Source organism: Onychostoma macrolepis, chromosome 13 (assembly GCF_012432095.1).
Source record: "Onychostoma macrolepis isolate SWU-2019 chromosome 13, ASM1243209v1, whole genome shotgun sequence".
In the NCBI taxonomy this organism is placed as follows: Eukaryota; Metazoa; Chordata; class Actinopteri; order Cypriniformes; family Cyprinidae; genus Onychostoma; species Onychostoma macrolepis.
The window spans coordinates 8,471,391-8,492,975 of record NC_081167.1 but is presented as its reverse complement, the minus strand read 5'-3'; the positions used below and the strand labels follow the sequence as shown (position 1 = coordinate 8,492,975).

Sequence of the window (21,585 nt, the reverse complement as noted above, 5' to 3'; positions counted from 1 at the left end):
CTGAGCTGCTGGGTCACCGGCTCGGCTCCTCAGCGAAAACATGAATTAATGCGGTGCACCTGCTGCCTCTTATACCCGTGCTGCGGGGTGTGGCAGCCAGATGCGAAATACCGCATTGGCATGTTACACTCGAAGTGGACTGGTCTCTCTGGCGAGGTCCCAATTCGCCGGTCACCGACGTGACGTCTCTGTTCCCTCCTTCAGGGAACGAGGGTTACATACTTAACCGAGACGTTATCCTGTGTAATGCTGCTCTGTCGCCGCTAGATGTCAGTAGAATGGATGGTGAGTGTGAGCGCTCAAGATCTCGTCCTGCTGTCATTGCTCCTCTCAGACCGGTCGACGCTCATATGTGCAGCAGCGGCGCTTCTGAGTGAGCTACAAATAAACAGCAGTGGAAACTGCATTACACACTGACAGGTGGTAAGTAGCCTGCAAATCAACATTTTGCATGTCTGCTGCGTTTAATTTCGTTTAATATCAAATATGCAGATAATTTACGCCATTGTATGCAATTTAAGAAGCTACAGAGTTCACAATCTTAAATGACAATCTAGTTGTTAATCAAATGTTGATGCTCGAAGTCTCGGTGAATTAGATTTTGAATGGGAATATTTCAATTACTCTGGTCAAATAATTATTTATCTGCTATTCATGTTGCTATGTTGCTGGTCTTTTTTCATTAATATCACATTTTTATTGTCAGATGTGTTTTAAATGTTACAATTTATTAATTATAACATTAATTAAACTATCTTTACTAAAAACTGTAGCTATAACCTACTTTCCCTGGACAATAATAGTGTAAACAGATTGCATTATTATTGTTATTGTTATTAATAATAATAACACAATAATTCCACAAAATTCAGTAGTCTGAATGGTCTTATGTGATTAGGTCTTAAAATGTGTTTATTGGCCGTGTGTGTGTGTATTCAGAAATTACTCAGATATCATTTTGATATATATATATATATATATATATATATATATATATATATATACATACACGCCAGATATAATTTTTAAAAAAATTAAATTAAATTCACTAGTGGGTGCAGGACACTATAGTTTGTTTATGTAAGTGAGGATAGCAAACTAAAATAAACTGTGACATATTATACCCCAAAATTCTTCATACAGTAGAATGGATAAAAATTTACTATAAAATTATTCACTTTGACCTGACCATGTTTTGCTTAAGTGTTTTTTTATTTATTTATTTATTTTATTTTTTTAATTGTTAATGCAACCTTTTTACACCAAAGACTGAACAAAATTAATTAAGCATTGCTTGGTAATTGGTTGACCTACAGTAAATTGGTCTAATTGTATACTTCATTTAACAGCTGACCGCTATTTAACCTAATTAATTACATACTTTTTCTATCAAAGTTATCTGACATTATCAAGATGAATTTGTTAGTTCTTGTCATATTTTATTACCATTTTCTAAACTATAGAAAATAAACTGTGATAATGTGAGAAATGTTGAAGGTGTCTAAATACATTTTGGTTTAACTGTGTGTATATATATATATATATATATATATATATATATATATTCACTTCTAAATAATATTTTTAAAGGAAATGTATTTATAATTTTCTTTATGATTTTAAATGTTATTTAGTAGTGTTTCTTTTTACATTTGATATACATTTTATACAATTTTAATTAGAAGCATGATTAAAACAATTTTTGAAAATAACATATCTATCATTCATAATGAGACTGAATGGACATTCCCTGTCTAGATATTTCATCTTCTGATTGCAGTGGCCAACCAGTGAACACATTTAAAAGCCTAAAGGCCTCTCTATGGTTCCTAGTCACTCTCTGATCATGGGGAACGGTTCGATCAAAGCCCCTCGGCTAGAGGAGACCTGCCTGGCCTCCGGTTTTAAAAAAGAGGCCCCTGTATGGGAGTCTGTGGAGCCCCTTAAGATGAGGATCGCCCATCTGGAGGAGGAGCTGGCACGGAGGGACCAGGAGCTCCGTGCGCAGGAGAAGCGCTTACAGAGCCTTCAAAGGGAACTAGAGGCAAAAGTGTCCCAGATCGATAAAGCTTCAGGATGCCATAGGGTATAACAGTCTGGGGCGCTCGCCGCCGGCATCGCTGAGGCACAGCTGCAGACTGCTGAGTGTCATCAACCAGGGCTCCACGCGCTTCCACAGAGTGGCTGTGGAGGTGCATCGACGCCTTAAGGCCAAGGAGGGCGTTTCAGCCGAACCCACATCAAGGCACTTCTGTCATGACCACAGCGCCCATCACATCTCCACAGAGAGACAACGCATCCGCAAAGACTCCGGGTGAGTGCGCTGACACTGATTGCACCACTGGATTGTTTGTTTCATTATGGAGTCACTGGAGTACTGACTCTCCTGGAAGGTGGAGACAGGAGTAAGGTTTAGCCAAGCCTTTGTAGTGTCTCCAACCCCAGAGTGGGCATGAAAGCCTGGATTACCATAACACACTCCGGAGAGGATGGAGTGGCTCAAGAGAACACAAAGGGTGGGCCATTTGTATGCATGGACAGGAATCATTACTGTTTTAATTAAACACGCTCTTGATGGCAGTCTACAAATCTCCAGCACATAATTCATTCATAAGATCCATTTTAGGTCAGTGACAAGATTGTCCTGTTTCAGATGTGATAATGAGAATCAGCTGTAGTATACTGAAGACAAAAAATAGTCTGAAACGGACATGCAAAATGTCGCCAGTGAGGATTTTTATAACTCCAAAAGAAAGAACGAAAAATTCATTATGTTTTGTTATGCCATAGGAAGTAAGGATTAAAATTCGCAAAATGAAGTCATTACACATGTTTGTACATTTATACATTATACATATCATTTCAACCTCGTGGAACCTTGTGAAAAATGTACATGCTATTCTTTTTCAGTTCATTGTGATTACTCAAAAAAACACAAGTAATATTGTAAAAGTAGCCAATTTGAATTGTGTGCTTTATTCCAAGTCATAAAATAACTTTATATGAGGAATAGGGTAAAATCTGATAAGAATTAATAAAGTGAAGAAATCATTAATATAATAATCCATAAAATTTTCTTTTGATTGTCTTTTGAAATTCAAATATGTTGCCGTGCAATCTTTAGACATTCGTGCACCAGGTCTGAATTATTTTATTTAAACTGATTACATTTCAAGTGTTCTGAAGTTCTGTGTGAGGAACAGACTGAAATTGAGCATCAATTGAACTATTTTACGTAGATTTTTTTTTTTTTTGTCACTTTTAGAGCTTGACAGCTCTGGTTACCATTAACTGTGATTATATAAAAAGAGTAACATGTACATTCTTCAAAGATTTCTACTTTTGTGTTACATAGGGAAAATAACAGCTTGATTAAGTTGTTTTTGAACGAACCATTTATTTAACTTGGTATATCAACTTTTATTGCGATTTACAATGCCTGCTTTGAAGGGTGTACCATAAAGATGATTTGGTATCTTTAATTCAGCAGTGTATTAAAGGCAGTCTGAAGTGTTGTGACAGGAGAATCATTCATTATTCACCACCTCCACTTCACTCAGCACTGATGAACCATGCCTTGAAGAAAGCCTCGTCTAATTAAACTGTGTCTTTGTGTCTTATAAAAGGAGATTTTAAGAGTAAACTCAGTTGCGCAAACACTTATGACCTTATTCCAACAAAATGTTTATATAAATAGCAACCAAACAAGCATTTCCATATATATTTCTAAAATATTTACATAAAATCTTTGAAACTAGATTTCAAGAAAGCCACATGTGCTTGAGTTGTTTTAAAGTGTTGGGGTTTTTTCCTCCTCTTCCTGTAGCACTAAGAAACTGATCAATGAAGCCATCATGAACAATGATTTTCTGAAGAAGCTGGAGCCTCAGCACACTCGAGAGATGGTGGACTGCATGTATGAGAAAATCTACGCCGCTGAGAAGCTGGTTATTCAGGAGGGAGAGCCAGGAAATTACCTCTACGTGCTTGCTGGTAAACTCCAGATGTTATTGTTACCTGCTCATCAAACTTTCATGTTTTTACAAATCTACACTGTAAAAAGTGATAAGTTGACTTAACTTAATGAGGAAACCCGTTGCCTTAAAATTATTAAGTACATAATAATTTTTTTTTTAAAGTTAAGTGAACTTGACAATTCAATTAACTTTTTTTTTTTTTATTATCATTTACTTAAAAATTTTAAGGCAACGGGTTTCCTCAATTTTTTTAAGTTAAGTCAACTTATCACTTTTTACAGTGTAAATATTTCAATGATAACATTGAAATAATGTTCTTGGCTCTGCTGTTTTATTTTTACTGTTCTGCCCATTGGTGCTCATTTGATTCTCTGTGTCCAGAGGGTTTATTAGAGGTCATCCAAAATGGAAAGCTCCTGGGTCAGATGCGTCCTGGGACGGCTTTTGGAGAGCTGGCCATTCTCTATAACTGTAAAAGAACAGCCACAGTCAAAGGTGTGTGTGTGTGTGTTACGCCATAAAAAAAGGAACTAATTGTGTTACTTAGTTTTTATGGAAAGTACTGCATTATGTTACTTTTGCGTTACTTTTTGTTAACTGAGCTGGGCTTGCTTAGTTATTTTCAATAACAAAAAACAAAAAAGTTTTTTTTTTTTTTGGCAGCTGTAAAGGCTTTTTCACAGCAAAAGTGAAATTAGTACGCCTCAGGCTGAAGGAAGTGCCTCTAGCTCTGCACTTACTCCCAATTTTTCTCAACATGGCAAAAGGTGTCAGTGAATAAATGGGAAAACAATAAAAAATTGAAAAAGTAACTCAGATTGTAAATTTAAAAGTAATGCATTACTAGTTACTTTGAAAAGTAATCTGATTACATAAATGGCGTTACTTGTAATGTGTTACCCCCAACACTACCTGTGCTGGTGTATTTTGGTATTTTTTAAACAAAATGAAGTTAAATAAAATAAATTCTGTCATCTTTTACTCACCTTCATGTCATTCCAAACCTATCTGATTCTTTTTTTAATTTAACATACAGTGATAGTCAGTGGGATCCAGTGTTCTTTAGGTCCCCATTTTCTTTCACTGTATGAACAAAGACATTTGAAATGTCTTCAGAATATCTTATTTTGTGATTTTAATGATCATTTTGGTAAAAGTTTGCTTTGAAAACCCAATTGATCTAAATATGAAAGAAGTGTAGCTTATAATATTTAAAACATCATATAGATGTGCCATGTTGACTGTTTGTGTCACAATGCTGCTGTGATAGTGATGCTGATAAACTGCAATGTGATTGGAACATGGTGACTTCAGGTAAATTTGGACATTTTTTGCCATTTAGATGACAGGGAAACAAATGGCCCCATTATGCTGGATGAACCATAATTCAATCTGCATTTATTACTTTACAGTGAGCTGATTTTGCTTCTGTTAAATAAAAACTGTTGGGTGCATTTTTAAAAATAGTGTTCTCCTATTTACTTTATATAAGCACTGCAAGTCCAAAGCATTACATTTGGATGCAGTCTGCAACATATTGGGTTATAGCCAACATGACCTTTTTCTCTATTATTGTTGACCCACTTTTATTGTAGATATTGGATTAGTGTCATAGTCATAGATTTGTGAAGTGGAACTGATGGTAATTGTGTTTCATTAGCTGTGACTCAGTCCCACATCTGGGCTCTGGACCGGCAGACGTTCCAGACTATCATGATGAGATCCACTCAGGCCAGACATGAGGAGTACTTCAGCTTCCTGCGCAGGTACATTCATGTCACTAACATTTGTGCATGTTTATCAGTCATCAGCTTCACACACACACATGATTCAATCAAGAAGACACAAGTCTCTTCTTGGCTGTTTCAATGCACATTCCTTTCTGAAAGCATTTGGATTAGATTGATGTGGATTCAGCATCGTGTTTTTCAATGGGTTATTGTAGATCTATCACTAATGTCTATCAGTGCAGCATAAATTGATGTTGTGACTTAACTGTTAAAATAATATTGGTTGGTTCAAGGGTAGGATGTGTTGATTTGTGTACACCTGTCAACATAGTTTTTATGGATTTGATTGCATGCTCTTTTCCTTTAATGCTAATTAAACATTGTTACATTGTTCTTTAGTGTGTCATTATTGAAAGATTTGCCAGAGGAGAAACTTGCCAAAATCATTGACTGTCTTGAAATTGTAAGTTTGCAGCATTTTACTGTGTCTACAGTGCTGTCATTTGTTGGTAATGCATGTTTATTTATAACATGAAATATAGCCAGATCATATTCATGTTTCAATCTTTTTATAGGAATATTTTGACAAAGGGGAGTACATTATTCGTGAGGGCGAGGAAGGAAACACTTTCTTCATCATAGCTAAAGGAGAGGTGTGTTTTACTGCATTAAGGGTACAACAGGGCTAAAGGCACATCTTATCAGAAGCTATCAATAGTATATATTCGTCATTCAAAAGGAGAAACGAAACAAGGATATACGAGATATATGCAGATATACGAAATGTAAACAAAGCAGCGCTTGCTTACCATTTTGAATATCAGTTATGTTGATAACGCTCTTCATTTTAAGCGACTTATGTTGTTATGAAAATATTCGCATATTGGAATGCTTGGGTAAGATTGGGTAAGAAAAAAGTATCATAAAAGTAGTTTGTTTAAAAATCGTAAATGTATGAGATGGCCACACTTGTAAAAGGCTCACCAAAGTGGCGCAAAAGGCACCCAGTATTGATTCAAATACTTTAATACTTTAAGTAATATGTTTTGCAAGTTAATACTATTTGCAAGTTAATACTATAATACAAAGTTTGTACTATATTCTGATTATTTTGACGAATAAGATAATTTATTTTTCTTTAATTGATTTAATTTTCTTGAAAGAAGCTGAAAATCATTTAAACAAGACATTTGGGTCAATTTTTTTTTTTAATTTGTAAATTTGTACATTTTAGTGTTTCTCATTTGCTACATAAATCTATAATATTTTTCAAAATGTTAGATATTATATCAAATTAGCGCAGAATCGACTTTGCGTTGTTTCCTGTGATTGCATGAAGTATCAGCCATCGTAAGTTTTTGTGCCATCTAGTGGTTTGGAGGAGCATAATATCAAATGCTTCACCTGGTGAGCCTTTAGCCCTGTTGTATCCTACATTTATATGTAATCCTTCAAATATTTTTGTACCATTTCAGACTATCTGTTCAGACTGCAGTCTGCTTTGCCTACATGAATATTTGTGTAGGAGTGAGCAGACACACAGCCCATTGAGACCCACTGAAATTGTGCGTCAGTGGTGGTCTGTGGCAGAAACCTGTACCATTGATTGTGATAGAGCCAAGACTGATGTTAATTGCATAAGAGACTTTAGACTTTAGACTTTATTTTGAGTCCCACTCAGATGACATGCTTCACTGGTAAACTGCTACTTGCATGGAAAATGCGTTTTTCATTAGACATTGAGGTACCAATCCATGCTTTTAGAACAGCCTGGCTTTTCTGATGATAGGGAGCATTCTGATGAGTGGGACAGTTACAGTTGTGATGATGGTGAAATTAGTCAGTCAATAAGGATGTACAGTAAGATTTTTTTGTGTGTTTTTTTCACAGGTGTTGGTGACACAGACTACAGAAGACTTTTCCGAACCACAGGAGATTAAGAGTCTTGGTGTGGGTGATTACTTTGGGGAAAAGGCTCTCATAAGGTTTGGAGATGGTTTTATTTTGAAGTGCTTTTAACAATAGCGAACACAATCAACAATGACTCCTTTGTGATTGTGGACTTCCTGTAGGCCAGGAAAAAGATTAATTGCATATTTGTAGGCGTGGATGTGGGAGGTGGAATGTCAGTCATCTGAAAAAATGTTCATTCTCATTGTAGCATTGTTGAAGAGCACACTCAGTACTGAAATAACCACAGAGACGCTCACAGACTTAGACACAGGAGAGCCACTTGTCATATTCGCTAATTTGTTATGATTTAGGTTCATTTAAAGCTCAGATGAAGTGCTCTCAATGAGGAAAGAGCAAATGAGGATGCTTTTCAGGATGTTTTCAGTCACTGTTATACAGTATATATATATATATATATATATATCTCCAAAGTGGCACAACATCATTACATATTTCTTATAATTCTATTTCAGTGAGGATGTCCGCTCAGCTAATATCATTGCAAAGGAAAATGACACCCAGTGCTTGGTGGTGGATAGAGAGTGAGTGTCATTTATTTTACACTAACATCTAGGTTTGTGACCATATGTGACCCTGGACCACAAAACCAGTCATAAGGGGAATTTTTTTTTAAATTTATATTTATACATCATCTGAAAGCTGAATAAATAAGCTTAGGATAGGATAGGACAATATTTGACTGAGATACAACTATTTGAAAATCTAGAATCCGAGGGAGCAAAAAATCTAAATATTGAGAAAATCGCTTTTAAAGTTGTCCAAATGAAGTCCTTAGCTATGCATATTACTAATCAAAAATTAAGTTTTGATATATTTATGGTAGGAAATTTGCTAAATATCTTCATGGAACATGATCTTTACTTAATATCCTAATGATTTTTGGCATAAAAGAAAAATCAATCATTTTGACCCATACAATGTATTGTTGGCTATTGCTACAAATATACCTATAACTGGTTTTGTGGTCCAGGGTCTCATATCATAATTTCAGCTGTCAATGTCAATTCTGATTCCACAGGGGGAAAAAAATGATTTGCTATTGACAATGCTGTGTATTTTAAAATGAAATATTATTAGAAATAAAGAAAATTAAAACAGTGGCATGAAGCCTTCAGGAATTTCTCAATTAAGTACATCTTGTTTCAGATTTTTTGAAATAATTATAAAGTAATATTTCAATAATAAAATAAAAACCAAATGGCAAGAAACTTTTTTTTTTAATTTATTTGAACATTTATTCATTTAGTTAGTTAGTTCATTTTACTTAAATTATTTATTTTTATTTTTTAAATATAGACTCCTGTTACATTTTACATATAATATACAACATACACTGAAAAAGTGGTGTAGGGTTTACTTTGAAACAATTTTCACCCAGGAATTGCTAGTAAATTTCACAAATAATTACAAAGAAATGGCAAGTAACTCAATAGCAAAATCCAATAATCTGTTTTTTGTTTTGTTTTTTTACTTAAAAAAAAAATCATTTTTACAGTTTACTAATATTCTACCCAAGACTAAAAAGGTTACATAATATCACTGTCTTCTGTTCTTCAACAGTAACTTTAATCAGATGGTGGGAACGTACGAGGAGCTGCAGGCGTATCTGAAGGAGTATGTGGAGCAGCTCTCTCTGAGTGACGAGAGGAGGAATGCAGTGTAAGAACACACAGCTAAACCAACACACAACTACTCCAGTCCTGTATGTGACAGTCACATAATCATTTCCCCTACAGACCTCAGTCGCCTCTTTACGAACGCTCTCCAGAGGCAGCAGAGCTCAGGAGGCTGAAGGAGAAGGCAGCTGGTTTGTCCAGTGACTCCTTCCTGAAAGAACTGCAAGTAGTGGTCACACTAGGCATGGGAGGCTTTGGACGAGTGGAGCTGGTTAGATTTCATTTTTCAGTTTACAAACTGCCTGCTGTTCCTTCACAAACCCCAGTTTTTTCATTCTCTTTGTATTTTTGTATCAATATAGTACAAGATTATTTTATTCAAATCAATGTTATAAACAAGTAAGATCAAAAGTAATCTAAAAGTAAACAAAAAGTAGTCAGATTATATTACCTAAAATGTGTAGTGTAGTGTAATGTAATAATTTTAATTCAGTAATAAATACAATGCTAGTGACCACTGTTTATTACATGCATTTTCTGTCTTAGGTCAAGCTTGAAAATTCAGAAGATACAGCGTTTGCTTTAAAGTGTATTAAGAAAAAGCACATTGTGGACACCAGGCAGCAGGAGCACATCTATTCAGAAAAGGACATCCTCCAACAGACCAATTCAAACTTTATTGTCAGGTCAGTCTAATGAGCATGTGTTTCCTGCCTCATATTGACATACATTAATAGGAGAATGCAAACACACAGGAATAATAATACAATTTAGATTAATCCTCTAGAGTGATAAAGGTATTTACTTAGATTGGGCTCGACAACAATCTCAAGATTTTCCCTGAAGGCCTCTAACTTCATTAATTTGTTAATCAATATAATGGACTGAATGCAAGGCAAGTAGACCACAGGGCTGATGGAAGAAACTATAGGTAAACAGACTGGTTCAAAATTTGCTGTTGGTTAATTAGGGTCTGATGAATGAACTTGTGCCATGATTAGACTTGTTTATTAGATAATGTTGTGTCAATTATGATAAGACTTTCCGGTGTTTTGGAAGCTGGGAACTTTGATATTTACTTTAGTCACTGTCACTATGACTACAGACACTATTTATGGCCATCATAACTGTACACAGAAAATGGGCTTGGCTTTGATAATTTGTTCATACAGGGGTCAATGACATGATGTTCATTTTTGTCTGGATTTATTCATTTATTCAAAAATACATAAAACATGCAGTTCATACATACAATGACATAAATATACACTCAGTGTTGGGGAGTAACTAGTTGCATGTAACGGAATTACATAATTTAATTTAATTTATTTTACAAAATAAATGTAATTGTAATCTGTTATTGTTACTGAGAAAAAAATATGTAATTAAATTAGTTACTTATGAAAATGTTAGTGATTACAAAGGGGGTTACATCTGAATATTTTCACACACATACAGGTTTGATTGATTTCTTTCCAAAATTGCATTGATTTTTATTTCCTATTTGAGTTTGTGTATAATCTCCATAATTTAAAAATTTCATAATTTATAAAATCTCCAAACCTTGGTCTTGAGCCACCACTGTAGGGGTCTCATGTACAGCAGGCCAAAAGGTATCACGTTGGACGCAGCTGCCATCAGACCCAGCAGTATCTGAAACTGCTTGACAGTAAGTGACCGGCCTTCTCTCACTCTCTTGACTGCCTTGAGTGGATCTCTTGACTTACCACGAAATTGGTAAGCTTTGCCCCCAAAAGCGAACCTCAGGAACATACCTCTTCGGTACGATGAAGTACCGGCTGTAGAACCCGAACTCCCTGTTGAGAGGAGGGACCACCTCGATGGCCTTCTTCCTCAAGAGAGTATCTACTTCCTGTTCCATAACCAGAGCCTGCTCAGATCCCACCAAAGTGGGAAAAACTCAGCTGAACCAAGGTGGATGATACTTGAACTGAATTCTGTAGCCTCTTTCTACAGTGCGCAGGACCCATTGAGATACATTTGGCAGAAGTTTCCACGCTGCCAGATAATCTACTAAGGAAATCAGTCTCTCGAGACTGAGCTCTGGTGTTCTTAGAACGACTAGTTCGGTGCCTTGAAGCAGAGGGCCGGCAGGGAACGACCGATCTAGTTTCTCTAGAGACCTCCTCAGAGGTAGCGAGCCTCCCAGAACCGCTACGTTTCCGGGCGGAAGCTGAGAGAAGTGCTCGCTGGAGACCGCTATGCCCTGATGCACCGGAGGTGGCAGGGTTAACAGACCGATCTCCTGAGGGCACTGAGGAGAGACGGGCACCGTATAATGAGGTGTCTACCATTCTTCCCCAGAAGGGCCTGCCTTCCGAAGTCCTGAGCCATGTGCATCAGAACCTCTTAGCCGAGGCCCTCTTCGCCTGAAGAACGGTCCGCAGATACGGCTTCGGCTTAGAAGACCTCGACTTCGAGCGTCGCTGCTCTCTGTCCTGCTGCGGAGGTGCACAAGACGCGACACTCTGTTTTTGTTGTTCCTGGTGTGAGGATGAGGCTGCTCCCGCCAGGCAGCCCCAGAAGCTAGAGAGCGGTGAGGGAGGAACTGTTGGAACGCCGCTGCTTGTCTACGAGCCTCCTGAAAGCTGTCGACGACTGTATTGACGGCGTCGCCGATCAGGCCATATGGCACAAGCGGGGCGTCCATAAGCAAGACGCTGTCTTTCTCTCTCATCTCAGACAGGGTCAACCACAAATGCCTCTCCGCCGCACCCATTGCTGCCATAGACCGGCCGATGGCACACGCGGTGTCTTTGGTGGTTAGCCTAAGCTCAGATATATCATCTGCTTTGACTTCCTCGCCCTCATCCAGCTCCTTCAGTAGGTCAGCTTGGTATGCTTGCAACACAGCCATAGTATGCAAGCATGCACCAGCCTGACCCGCTGCTGTGTACCCTTTGCCAACCAACGCTGAAGTTGTAAGCAGCGGTTTGAAGGGCAATCCCGGGGCTTTCAGAGATGATGCCGGGCTGGGAGACAGATAGCTTGTGAGCATCTGTTCCACCCGAGGCATCGCTCTGTAACTGTGATAATCCAATCCCACCACGTTAGAATAGTGACTGGCTGTGGGACTGAACATGTGGGCCGAGTATGGCTTAGCCCACGATCTCGACACCTCCGGCGTGGAGAGAAAACAACCGAGTGCGCAAAAAGCATTCATCTAGTTTGCTCTTCGGTGGCTCGGCCTGTTTCTCAGCGGGCCAATCGATGTGCATCGATTAATTACCTCCACTAACTCCTCATACTGAGGAGACTGGGGTGGTGAATTCGCAGTCTCATCGACGCCCTCCACATCGACCTCCTCGGAAGACGATAGGCGAAGCGCCGATCCCTCTGCCTGAGTGGAAGAACCTGCAGTGCATGCTCCCGATCCCTGGGAGGGTGCGCTGGATCTGGACAGTGAGGAAGGAGAAAGGGACTGACCCGTCTCCATTCCCTCCACCAGATCCAATTGCGATTTCCCCCACGACCGCAACCACCACTCTGCCTCAGCAGAAGCGGGACCAGAGCCACGAGGAATGTTGGTGAGAGCTCCCTCCTCAAAGAGAGCTCTCCAGGAGTGGAGCGTCTGCATTGAGATGCGCTCACAATGTGGACAATCAGCACAGACTGTGTGTATCCCCATTCCCCACCTGTGATGTAACGAGGGCAGGGAGGAACACACAGCCTGAAACGCTGTTTGTCACCACTCTTAATATCTTTTGCCATGATAAATGCACCAGCAAGACAGACAACAATAAATAGGCCTGACACAGACAGAGAGTGCTTACTGAATGACAGAAGTTGTCTCCGTTGGGCTGTTTTCACACGTGATTCAGAGCGTGGTCACGCTGAAGGCGTTCCCAAAGCGTTTCGACGCAGCTCGAGGTCTGGAAGGGGAACCTTATTTAGTAGTTTGGCATAAAACTTCAAGGCAAGTGTAGTTCAGATTGTAAAATGTTGTAGAATTTTGGTACAACCATCCAAAAAGGTAATGATATTTCTGAATTAATTATTCATGATATTTGCCAACATTACACCATACGACCATTTTAGAACCATTAAAATAAACTTTTGCTGAAAATGGTATATGGTAAATGGTAGACCTAATTTCTAATAACTTGGCACATGTTTAAAACTGGATTTTTAAACGATTTGTGTTTTTCTTTATCTTGGACACTTTTGTCACCGTATTGGAGCTACTGCGTGTGCTTAATGCATTAAATCTGCATTTAATCTGACTGTTGAAATGTCCACATTGAAACTGAAATTGGTTCTTTAGCAGACACTTTTATTCAGAGCGACTGGAGGCCACAGTGGTGTTCGAACTCAGCAGCATTATACTGTAGTTTCTGCTCCATTCCTACAGACTTTAATAACTTCAGCATCACGGTGTGGTGGAGCAGACAGAGTCATACAAGAAATCCATGAAGGACTGCATTTCCAGAGCCTATGACACACTAGACATTTGGCTTACATCTGTCACAGTGGTCCAGTGCCATTGTGCTTTTCATCTGTATCAGAGAAGGGGCTTCTGCTTTGCATGTTGCTAGGAAACTCCCCGGGGAATTTCAATCCATGCTTATATTCCTGTCTGAGTGTGTGCTCTGGCTCATTTTATTGCCTCTCTGGCATTTGTGGACGAAAAGGTAGCACAGCTTTACATGCGAGTCTAGTTCTCTATGAAAGCAAGTAGTGAGAAATGCTAAGGAGACACTCTGTTTCACAGAATGCAAATAATGGAGTGTGTCAGGCTATGGCAAGCCGTTTTAACATTTAATCGATAAACTGCACTAGTATCTAATTTAACGTTACTAGTACTTATTTTTTAGATACTAGTACTTATTCATTAGATACTAGTACTTATTTATTAGGCACTAGTACTTATTCATTAGATACTAGTACTTATTCATTAGATACTAGTACTTATTCATTAGATACTAGTACTTATTTATTAGGCACTAGTATTTATTCATTAGATCCTAGTACTTATTCATTAGATACTAGTACTTATTCTTTAGATACTAGTACTTATTTATTAGATACTAGTACTTATTTATTAGGCACTAGTATTTATTCATTAGATACTAGTACTTATTGATCAAATACTAGTACTTCTTTATTAGATACCAGTATTTATTCATTAGATACTAGTACTTATTTCAATAGTGACTAGTAACTATTATATTGTAAATTTTTGCCATTGACTTCTATGTGGATCCGTCATTGAGATATCATCTATTCAGTTTTGACTAGTATGTATTCCACTAGTGACTAGTACTTAATTTTTATGTACTGGTAGTTATTCATTAGGTACTAGTACATATTTTTTAGATACTAGTACTCATTCATTACATACTAGTATCTATTAAATATACACTAGTACTCATTCATTAGATACTAGTACCTATTAAATAGATACTAGTACTTTATTCAATAGAAACTAGTACACATTTATTAGATACTAGTACTTATTAGAAATGTTACTAGTAAGATTTTTTATTTTACTAGTACATTTTTTAATTGAACTCTACTGTAGCCATTTGGACTAGTCATGACATAAGCAGTAAAAAAGCAGATCTGACTAGTAAGATAAGAATTGTTACTAGTAGTAATTACAAAAGATACTAGTTTAAATAGGTACTAGTATCTAATAAATAAGTACCAGCATCTACAAAATAAGTACTAATATCTAATGACTGCTTACTAGTTATATTTAAATAGATACTAGTCACTATTGCAATAATTACTAGTCAGAAATGAAAAGATGATATCAAAAACAGAATAACTACCACTCCCTGTTCATTTGGAGATATCTTCAACCTCATAAAGAACTAGTGAGAATGTATTTGGAGATATCTTCATTTAAACAGATCATTACATAAACATGAGTACCTCTCAACTGTCCAATCAGAGTCCACATGGTAATACAATACATTAATATGCTGAATTAATTTGATTAAGTAGGGCTAACTGGCTTTGTATGTTAGCCTATCTTGCTAATTGGTTATCATGAAAACACAAGGAAAGATTACAAACCTGTTGTCCAACAAAAGTATAATGATAGGTTTTAGTCAAAATTCACTTCACAACATCAGTCGAGTCTTTGAAATATCTTATTTTTGTGATCTGACATGGTTTCATTAAACATAATGAGGGAGAAATCATGCCACTTTATATTATATTATACAGTGATAAAGGCTATGTCGATTAGCATTGCATTTTAAATATACTTTATTCTTATAAAAATACCCGAGATGGCTTGAAGAACACAGATAAAACCATATATTGTCGCAATCATTGTTTATTGTCTTCATGTTTCATCAGTAAAATGTCTAGTATCTGCATGTTATTCAGCTACTAAGCTACATAAACAGTGAAAGCTGAATGTCTTTCCTCGAACATCATCAGTGAGTCTCACTTGTTTCTGCGCGAGGGCTCAATCTAGCGACGAGTATGAACGAAAAAGAAATTACATAATTGAGTACTCATTATTGCTCACAAAACCCCAATTTGGGTAAAAATAGCAAAAATAATTAAGAACTTTGAGGTAAACATTTGCAAATCCTTACATTTTTCTCCAGTGTAGAGAAGTGTACATTTTTTGTTCTTTTTCTTGCAGCTATATTTATTCTTAAATACTCAATTTTGTATATTATAGTGTAATAGTGTTATTACAAAAGTAGTATTCCTTATTTTGTTTAATGTTTTTATTTAGAAATAATAACCATAATCAATATTAGTTATATTGATATATAAAAACATTTTGTGCAGCCCTACAAGTACAGCAAACCTGTTTTGTTTTTGTTTGTTTGTTTGTTTGTTTTTTTATTAATATTTTTGGCCTTTTTTCCAAATAAAGAAAATGTTTGTCTGAAAACTATAAGATTTGGATTGTGTGTATTAATTTGAATATTAATGTAAAGCATTCAATGTCTGTAACACCAGTGCTATATGCAAAAAAGTTAATGTACAGCCCTGATGTGATATTTATTGTTTTTACTGGAGGAATAAGAGGAAAATAATAGATAATATAATTGGTGTCTTATCTTCATCCTGCCACTAGATGTCACTCGATGACCAACAAACACATTAGGCTACTATGTTTACGAAATTAGTGTTTACAAAACTGACAAAAATAAGTTTTCTATGTGCTTGTGTACAAATGATTGTTTCTTTATGTGGTTTCCTGAAAAAAAGTACATCCATTTCCTGTCTAATCTCTCTCATATATGTTGCTGGTTCATTAATATTCAACATACGATTAGCACACTGGGCAGAAATGCAAATTTAAAAAGTACTAGTATCTATTAAGTTCAGGATATCTCTGGTCTAACAAGTTACTAGTAACTAAAAAAATAAGAACTAGTTCTATTTTTTTCTTAACAAGAAGAGTATACTTAAATACTAGTCACTATTGGAATAAGTACTAGTAACTAATAAATAAGAACTAAAGAGTAAACTAAAACTAAAGAACTAAAACCTAAAGAATAAACACTAGTACCTAAAGAATAAGCACTAATAGCTAAAGAATAAGTACTAGTACTTAATGGAAAAGATACTAGTAGCCTGTCTAAAAAATAAGTACTAGTAGCATGAAAATAGATACTAGTATGGCTTACAGATTAAATGTTAAAACAGCTTTCCATAGTCAGGCTGTCCTTGTGTGTTTCAGGTTGTTCCGCACATTCCGGGATGATAAGTATGTTTACATGCTGCTTGAGGTTTGCCTGGGAGGAGAGCTGTGGAGCGTGTTGAGGGACATGTGAGTGTAGGTTGTTTTGACACATACTACAGCTCACTGTCTTTGATAATCATGTAGCGTTATTACTGGTTATGGCTGAATGATTCATAGCGTCTCAACTGCTAATAAAGGTAGAATACCTTAGGATGTTGTGATGTTTTGGTTTCATTTAGGAGTTGTTTTGATGAGCCCACTGCCCGCTTCTGTACTGGATGTGTGCTGGAAGCTTTTGATTACCTGCATTGCAAAGGCATCGTGTACCGAGACCTGAAGCCGGAGAATCTTCTTCTGGATGGGGAAGGCTATGTCAAAATGGTCATTTTACTGTACATGTACCGCTAAATACCATGGTAAAAGGTCCAAACGTCTGAGGCCCAATTAAAAAATCTTGGAATTTTCTTTGGATTGCATTTTAATGTGGAAAGAAATGTTAGTGCAAAACAGTTATGATGGATAAGAACATGAATAAGAGTTATTTCAGATTTTGCATTTCTAGGCCTCTAAGCCAGTGGTTTTCAACCGTTTTGACTCTAAGCCCCTTTGTCTTAGATAATATTTAAAGAAATTGTTTACCAAAAATGAAAATTTGCTGAAAATGTACTGATCCTCAGGACATCCAAGATGTAGATTTGGCATTACATCACTTGCTCACCAATGGATCCTCTGCAGTGAATGGGTGCCGTCAGAATGAGAGTCCAAACAGCTGATAAAAACATCACAATGTTACATAATTTTGGAATAAACAAATCCATCATTAATATGTTTTAACTTTAGCAAATTTTCATTTTTGAGTGATTTATTCCTTGAAAGTACCTCTGGTACTTCTGTTGTAATAAATTCAATATGATGTCAGTTTAATGTTGTACAACATTATGTTTGAGTTTTTTTATTATTATTATTTTAACTAATATTATGTTAATATTACTACATTTAAATCATTTTAAAACTTACTGGGGCCCCCGATTAAGAATCTATGATCTAAGCTAATTTGAAAATGATCATGTGACTCTTTGCACAGATGGTCAAATGTTTTCACTTCTGTTGAAGGACAAGATGCTCACTGGATCATTCTCAAGTCATGCTAGAAAACATGATCATCAAACTTTTTAAATAAACTTCTCATGCAGATGCGATCATTTGTTATTAATCTTTTTATTGAATACAAAATAGAAGAATTTTTAACAGGGGTCTGAGACTTTTGGACCTCACTAAATATATGCTTGGATTCTGAGATAACAGTCACTTTTAGTCTTACACTGAGCATCCTTATTATTTGTTTTATTTATTTATTTTTTAAATTATTTTTATTTATTTTTTTCAGACTGATTTTGGCTTTGCCAAAAAGATCGGACTAGGTAAGAAGACTTGGACGTTCTGTGGCACTCCTGAATATGTGGCTCCTGAGGTCATCATGAATAAGGGTCATGACTTTGGAGCTGACTGCTGGTCCTTGGGCATTCTCATCTTTGAGCTCCTGATTGGCAGGTAAACATTTGTATTTCAACGCATGTGTTTCATGCTTCCACAGGTCTGCATTTGTAGGTCAAATTCCCAAACAATGGAAACACTGGCCCTGTGGTGATTTTCAAGCAATTTCTGTTTCAACTAACGCTGTGAGTTTGGGACAGACTTACCATTTACACAAGCAATGGCAAGTGTTTGGAAGCAAGTTTTGCAGTTCCTTTTGGTGCCACTAGTGGTGCAGAAATTACACACTTCACCTTTAAAGAGCATAGATTTCCCAGACATGAATTGGCATGGCCTTCCCTGTGCTTCTGCCAACATCCGTTTTGTAAAGGGCAGGGCTCTCTTGACCAGAGCAAATGGTCCTCTAGTGTGAGATTAGCGGTCATGGCTCTCGCAGCGAACTCCATTGCCTCAAGCTTCAGACAGCATCACCATAGCAACATAGTGTTGAGGATGGGACTACGCAATAACAAGCTGGACAAAATCATCATGATGTAGTGCCAGAGGACGTTTACATCTCTTCAGTTTTACTGATGCACTGTTTGCTGTGCTCATTTACTGCATAAATTACCATTCTTTTTTTTTTTTTGTGATCAACTTTTTACTTACTTTAAATCAACAAAACAACATCCATTCAAACAAACAACAGGGAGGGGGGAGCAACAGATACACCATCAACAATTTCACAATCTGAAAGAAAAAAGGAAAGAAAACATAAAACCCCCCCAAAAAACTTTATATGGTCATTCCTTTATATAGTCCAAAATGTTGGAAGAAAAACATTGCCATGCATCAATGGTACTAGGTTTAGCTTTGTTAATTCATGCTGTTGTACATTCAGAAGTCACTATTTTAAGGAGGCTGTGAATCCAAAATGTTTTTGCACATATGTGCGGAGTAAACCAGTTTTGTATTATTGCCTTCTTTGCAGCTGTAAAACCAGCAAACAACATTCTCTTCTTTAATGAACTTATACATAAGTTAGAATCGTCATTGAAAAGACATAAACCTGGATTAGACACGTAATCAATCTGTAGTAAAAAGGACAAAACAGAATTCACATGAGTCCATAGGCTGACAACAATTGGACATTCCCAAAACATGTGGAGAAAAGTACCTGCTGATACATTGTTACAGATATGACAGTTATAGGTCGATTTCAGTTTCATTTTAAACCTCTTGTAAGGAGTTATGTATGCTCTGTGGATGACTTTGAAATGGATAAGACGATGAGCCAAGTTTTTAGAAGTTAAGATTAGATTAGACCACACCCTCTCCCAGTTGACCGATAAATCAAAATCTGTTAATTCACGATTCCAGATAGATTTGATAGAAAGAGACTTCTGCAGTGTGATCATTAAGTTTACTATATTAAAGAAACAGATGGCCGACCAGAGGGTGGTGCGATCCAATCCCACATAGGATGAGAGGAAATAGGGGATGCCCAGGGAACTCCATAGGCCTTGAGAGCAGAACGTAACTGAAAAAAGACAAAATATGATGATGCTGGTAAACAAAACGTAGTTCTTAGTTCTTGAAGTGAGCAGAGTCCCTGGTTATCATATAAGTCACTGCATGTGTTTATGCCCAGTGTAGACCAAGAGGGCTGGACAAAAGGCCGATTTCCATATAAAAAATTAAAGTTGTGCCATAAGGGTGTATTGTTACAAAATTTGAAAGGTCCTCCCATCAGACGTTCCACCCTTTTCCAGATCCTAATAGAATTGGCCACAACCAGGCCAAATTTATATTTATCATTTTTATTTCCTATGCCAGCAAATAAAATATCTTGGAGCCTATGTGGTTTGACCTTTCAGCTTCGATTACTCTCCATGAAACTTTAGATTGAGGATCAACCCAAATATGAAGAGCCTTAAGTTGAAACGACCAATAATATGATTAAAAATTTGGCACAGCCAATCCTCCTGAAAGTATAGGACGCTGCAATGTGACAAGTTTTAGGGTGAATCCCATTTCTCTGTCTTACCCCTTTCCCTACGTCTTACCCCTAGCCCTTGTCCCTCGAAACCGAGTGGTAAGCGCTAGGGGTGAAAACATACCACTATGAAATGAGACACCACTTGGTTACGGTTACGTAGACTGTAGACATGCATGGAGTCCATTCAAGGCTAGTCTGCGGGACTGTTGTGCAAATCAGCAATGTAACGTTAGCGTCGCAAACTAGCGATTTTTTTAAAAACGTTTCAATTAAGAACATGGTTGCAAATATATAAGTACAGGACTGTTTAGAGCACAAAACAAGACTGTCGTAATTTTTAAATAAATTATTTAAGCCGAAAATACTTGATTGTTGCCGGTTGCACAGTGTGTTCTGGGTACCCCTTGGTTTCAAGTAAGCTCGCGAAAATGCTTGGTTTTAAGGGGTATCTACCCCTTCCCCTTAGCCCTACCCCTCAATCAAAACGAGAATTGGGATAGCCCTTACTCTCACGTGAACGCGCAAAACTAAGGGGAAGGGGTAAGGGGAAGGGGTAAGACAGAGAAATGGGATTCACCCTTATTCTGGGTCGTTTACCAATCCAGATAAACTGGGAAAGTATGGAATTGATCTCATTAAAGTAACCTGGAGGAGGGGAAAGCGGCAGCATAGAAAAAAGAAAATTAAGCCGAGTTAACAAATTCATTTTGACGGTGGAGATTTTGCCTTGAAGAGAGACTTGAAGATTATTCCATCTTTGAGTATCACTTTTGATCTTGACTAAAATGTTATTAAAATTGTTTCTGGCTATTTTATGAATGTCTTTATATATGGTAATACCCAAATAGATGAAAGAATCTTTAATAGGAATGAATGAGGGGATAGGAGAGTTAACTTTAACATTGTTGATTGGCATTAAAGCAGATTTGGTCCAGTTTATCTTCTACCCTGATAAACTACTAAAGTGATCAAATTCCTTAATTATACTGGTCATTGATGTATCAAAATGATCTAAATATAAGATAATGTCATCAGCGTACAGCAAAATAATATGATTATGGTCATGAATCTTAATCGGTGGAACATCAGAGTTCCTAATGGCTTGTGCTAGTGGTTCAAGGGATAAACAAAACAA

General features: G+C 36.9%; 1 protein-coding gene across 1 annotated transcript in view; it reads left to right on the top strand.

Moving 5' to 3' along the window:
• Positions 1-317: 317 nt before the first annotated feature.
• LOC131552271 (cGMP-dependent protein kinase 2) overlaps positions 318-21,585 on the top strand; it is a 31,902-nt gene continuing 10,634 nt past the window's right edge. Inside the window, 16 exon segments of the mRNA XM_058795933.1 lie at positions 318-423; positions 1,781-2,065; positions 2,067-2,314; positions 3,827-3,993; positions 4,359-4,472; positions 5,638-5,743; positions 6,107-6,170; positions 6,283-6,360; positions 7,598-7,692; positions 8,134-8,202; positions 9,242-9,340; positions 9,418-9,568; positions 9,844-9,983; positions 16,976-17,065; positions 17,218-17,359; positions 18,366-18,529. Coding sequence (XP_058651916.1) covers positions 1,823-2,065; positions 2,067-2,314; positions 3,827-3,993; positions 4,359-4,472; positions 5,638-5,743; positions 6,107-6,170; positions 6,283-6,360; positions 7,598-7,692; positions 8,134-8,202; positions 9,242-9,340; positions 9,418-9,568; positions 9,844-9,983; positions 16,976-17,065; positions 17,218-17,359; positions 18,366-18,529 — 1,970 coding nt within the window. The 5' untranslated portion in view covers positions 318-423; positions 1,781-1,822.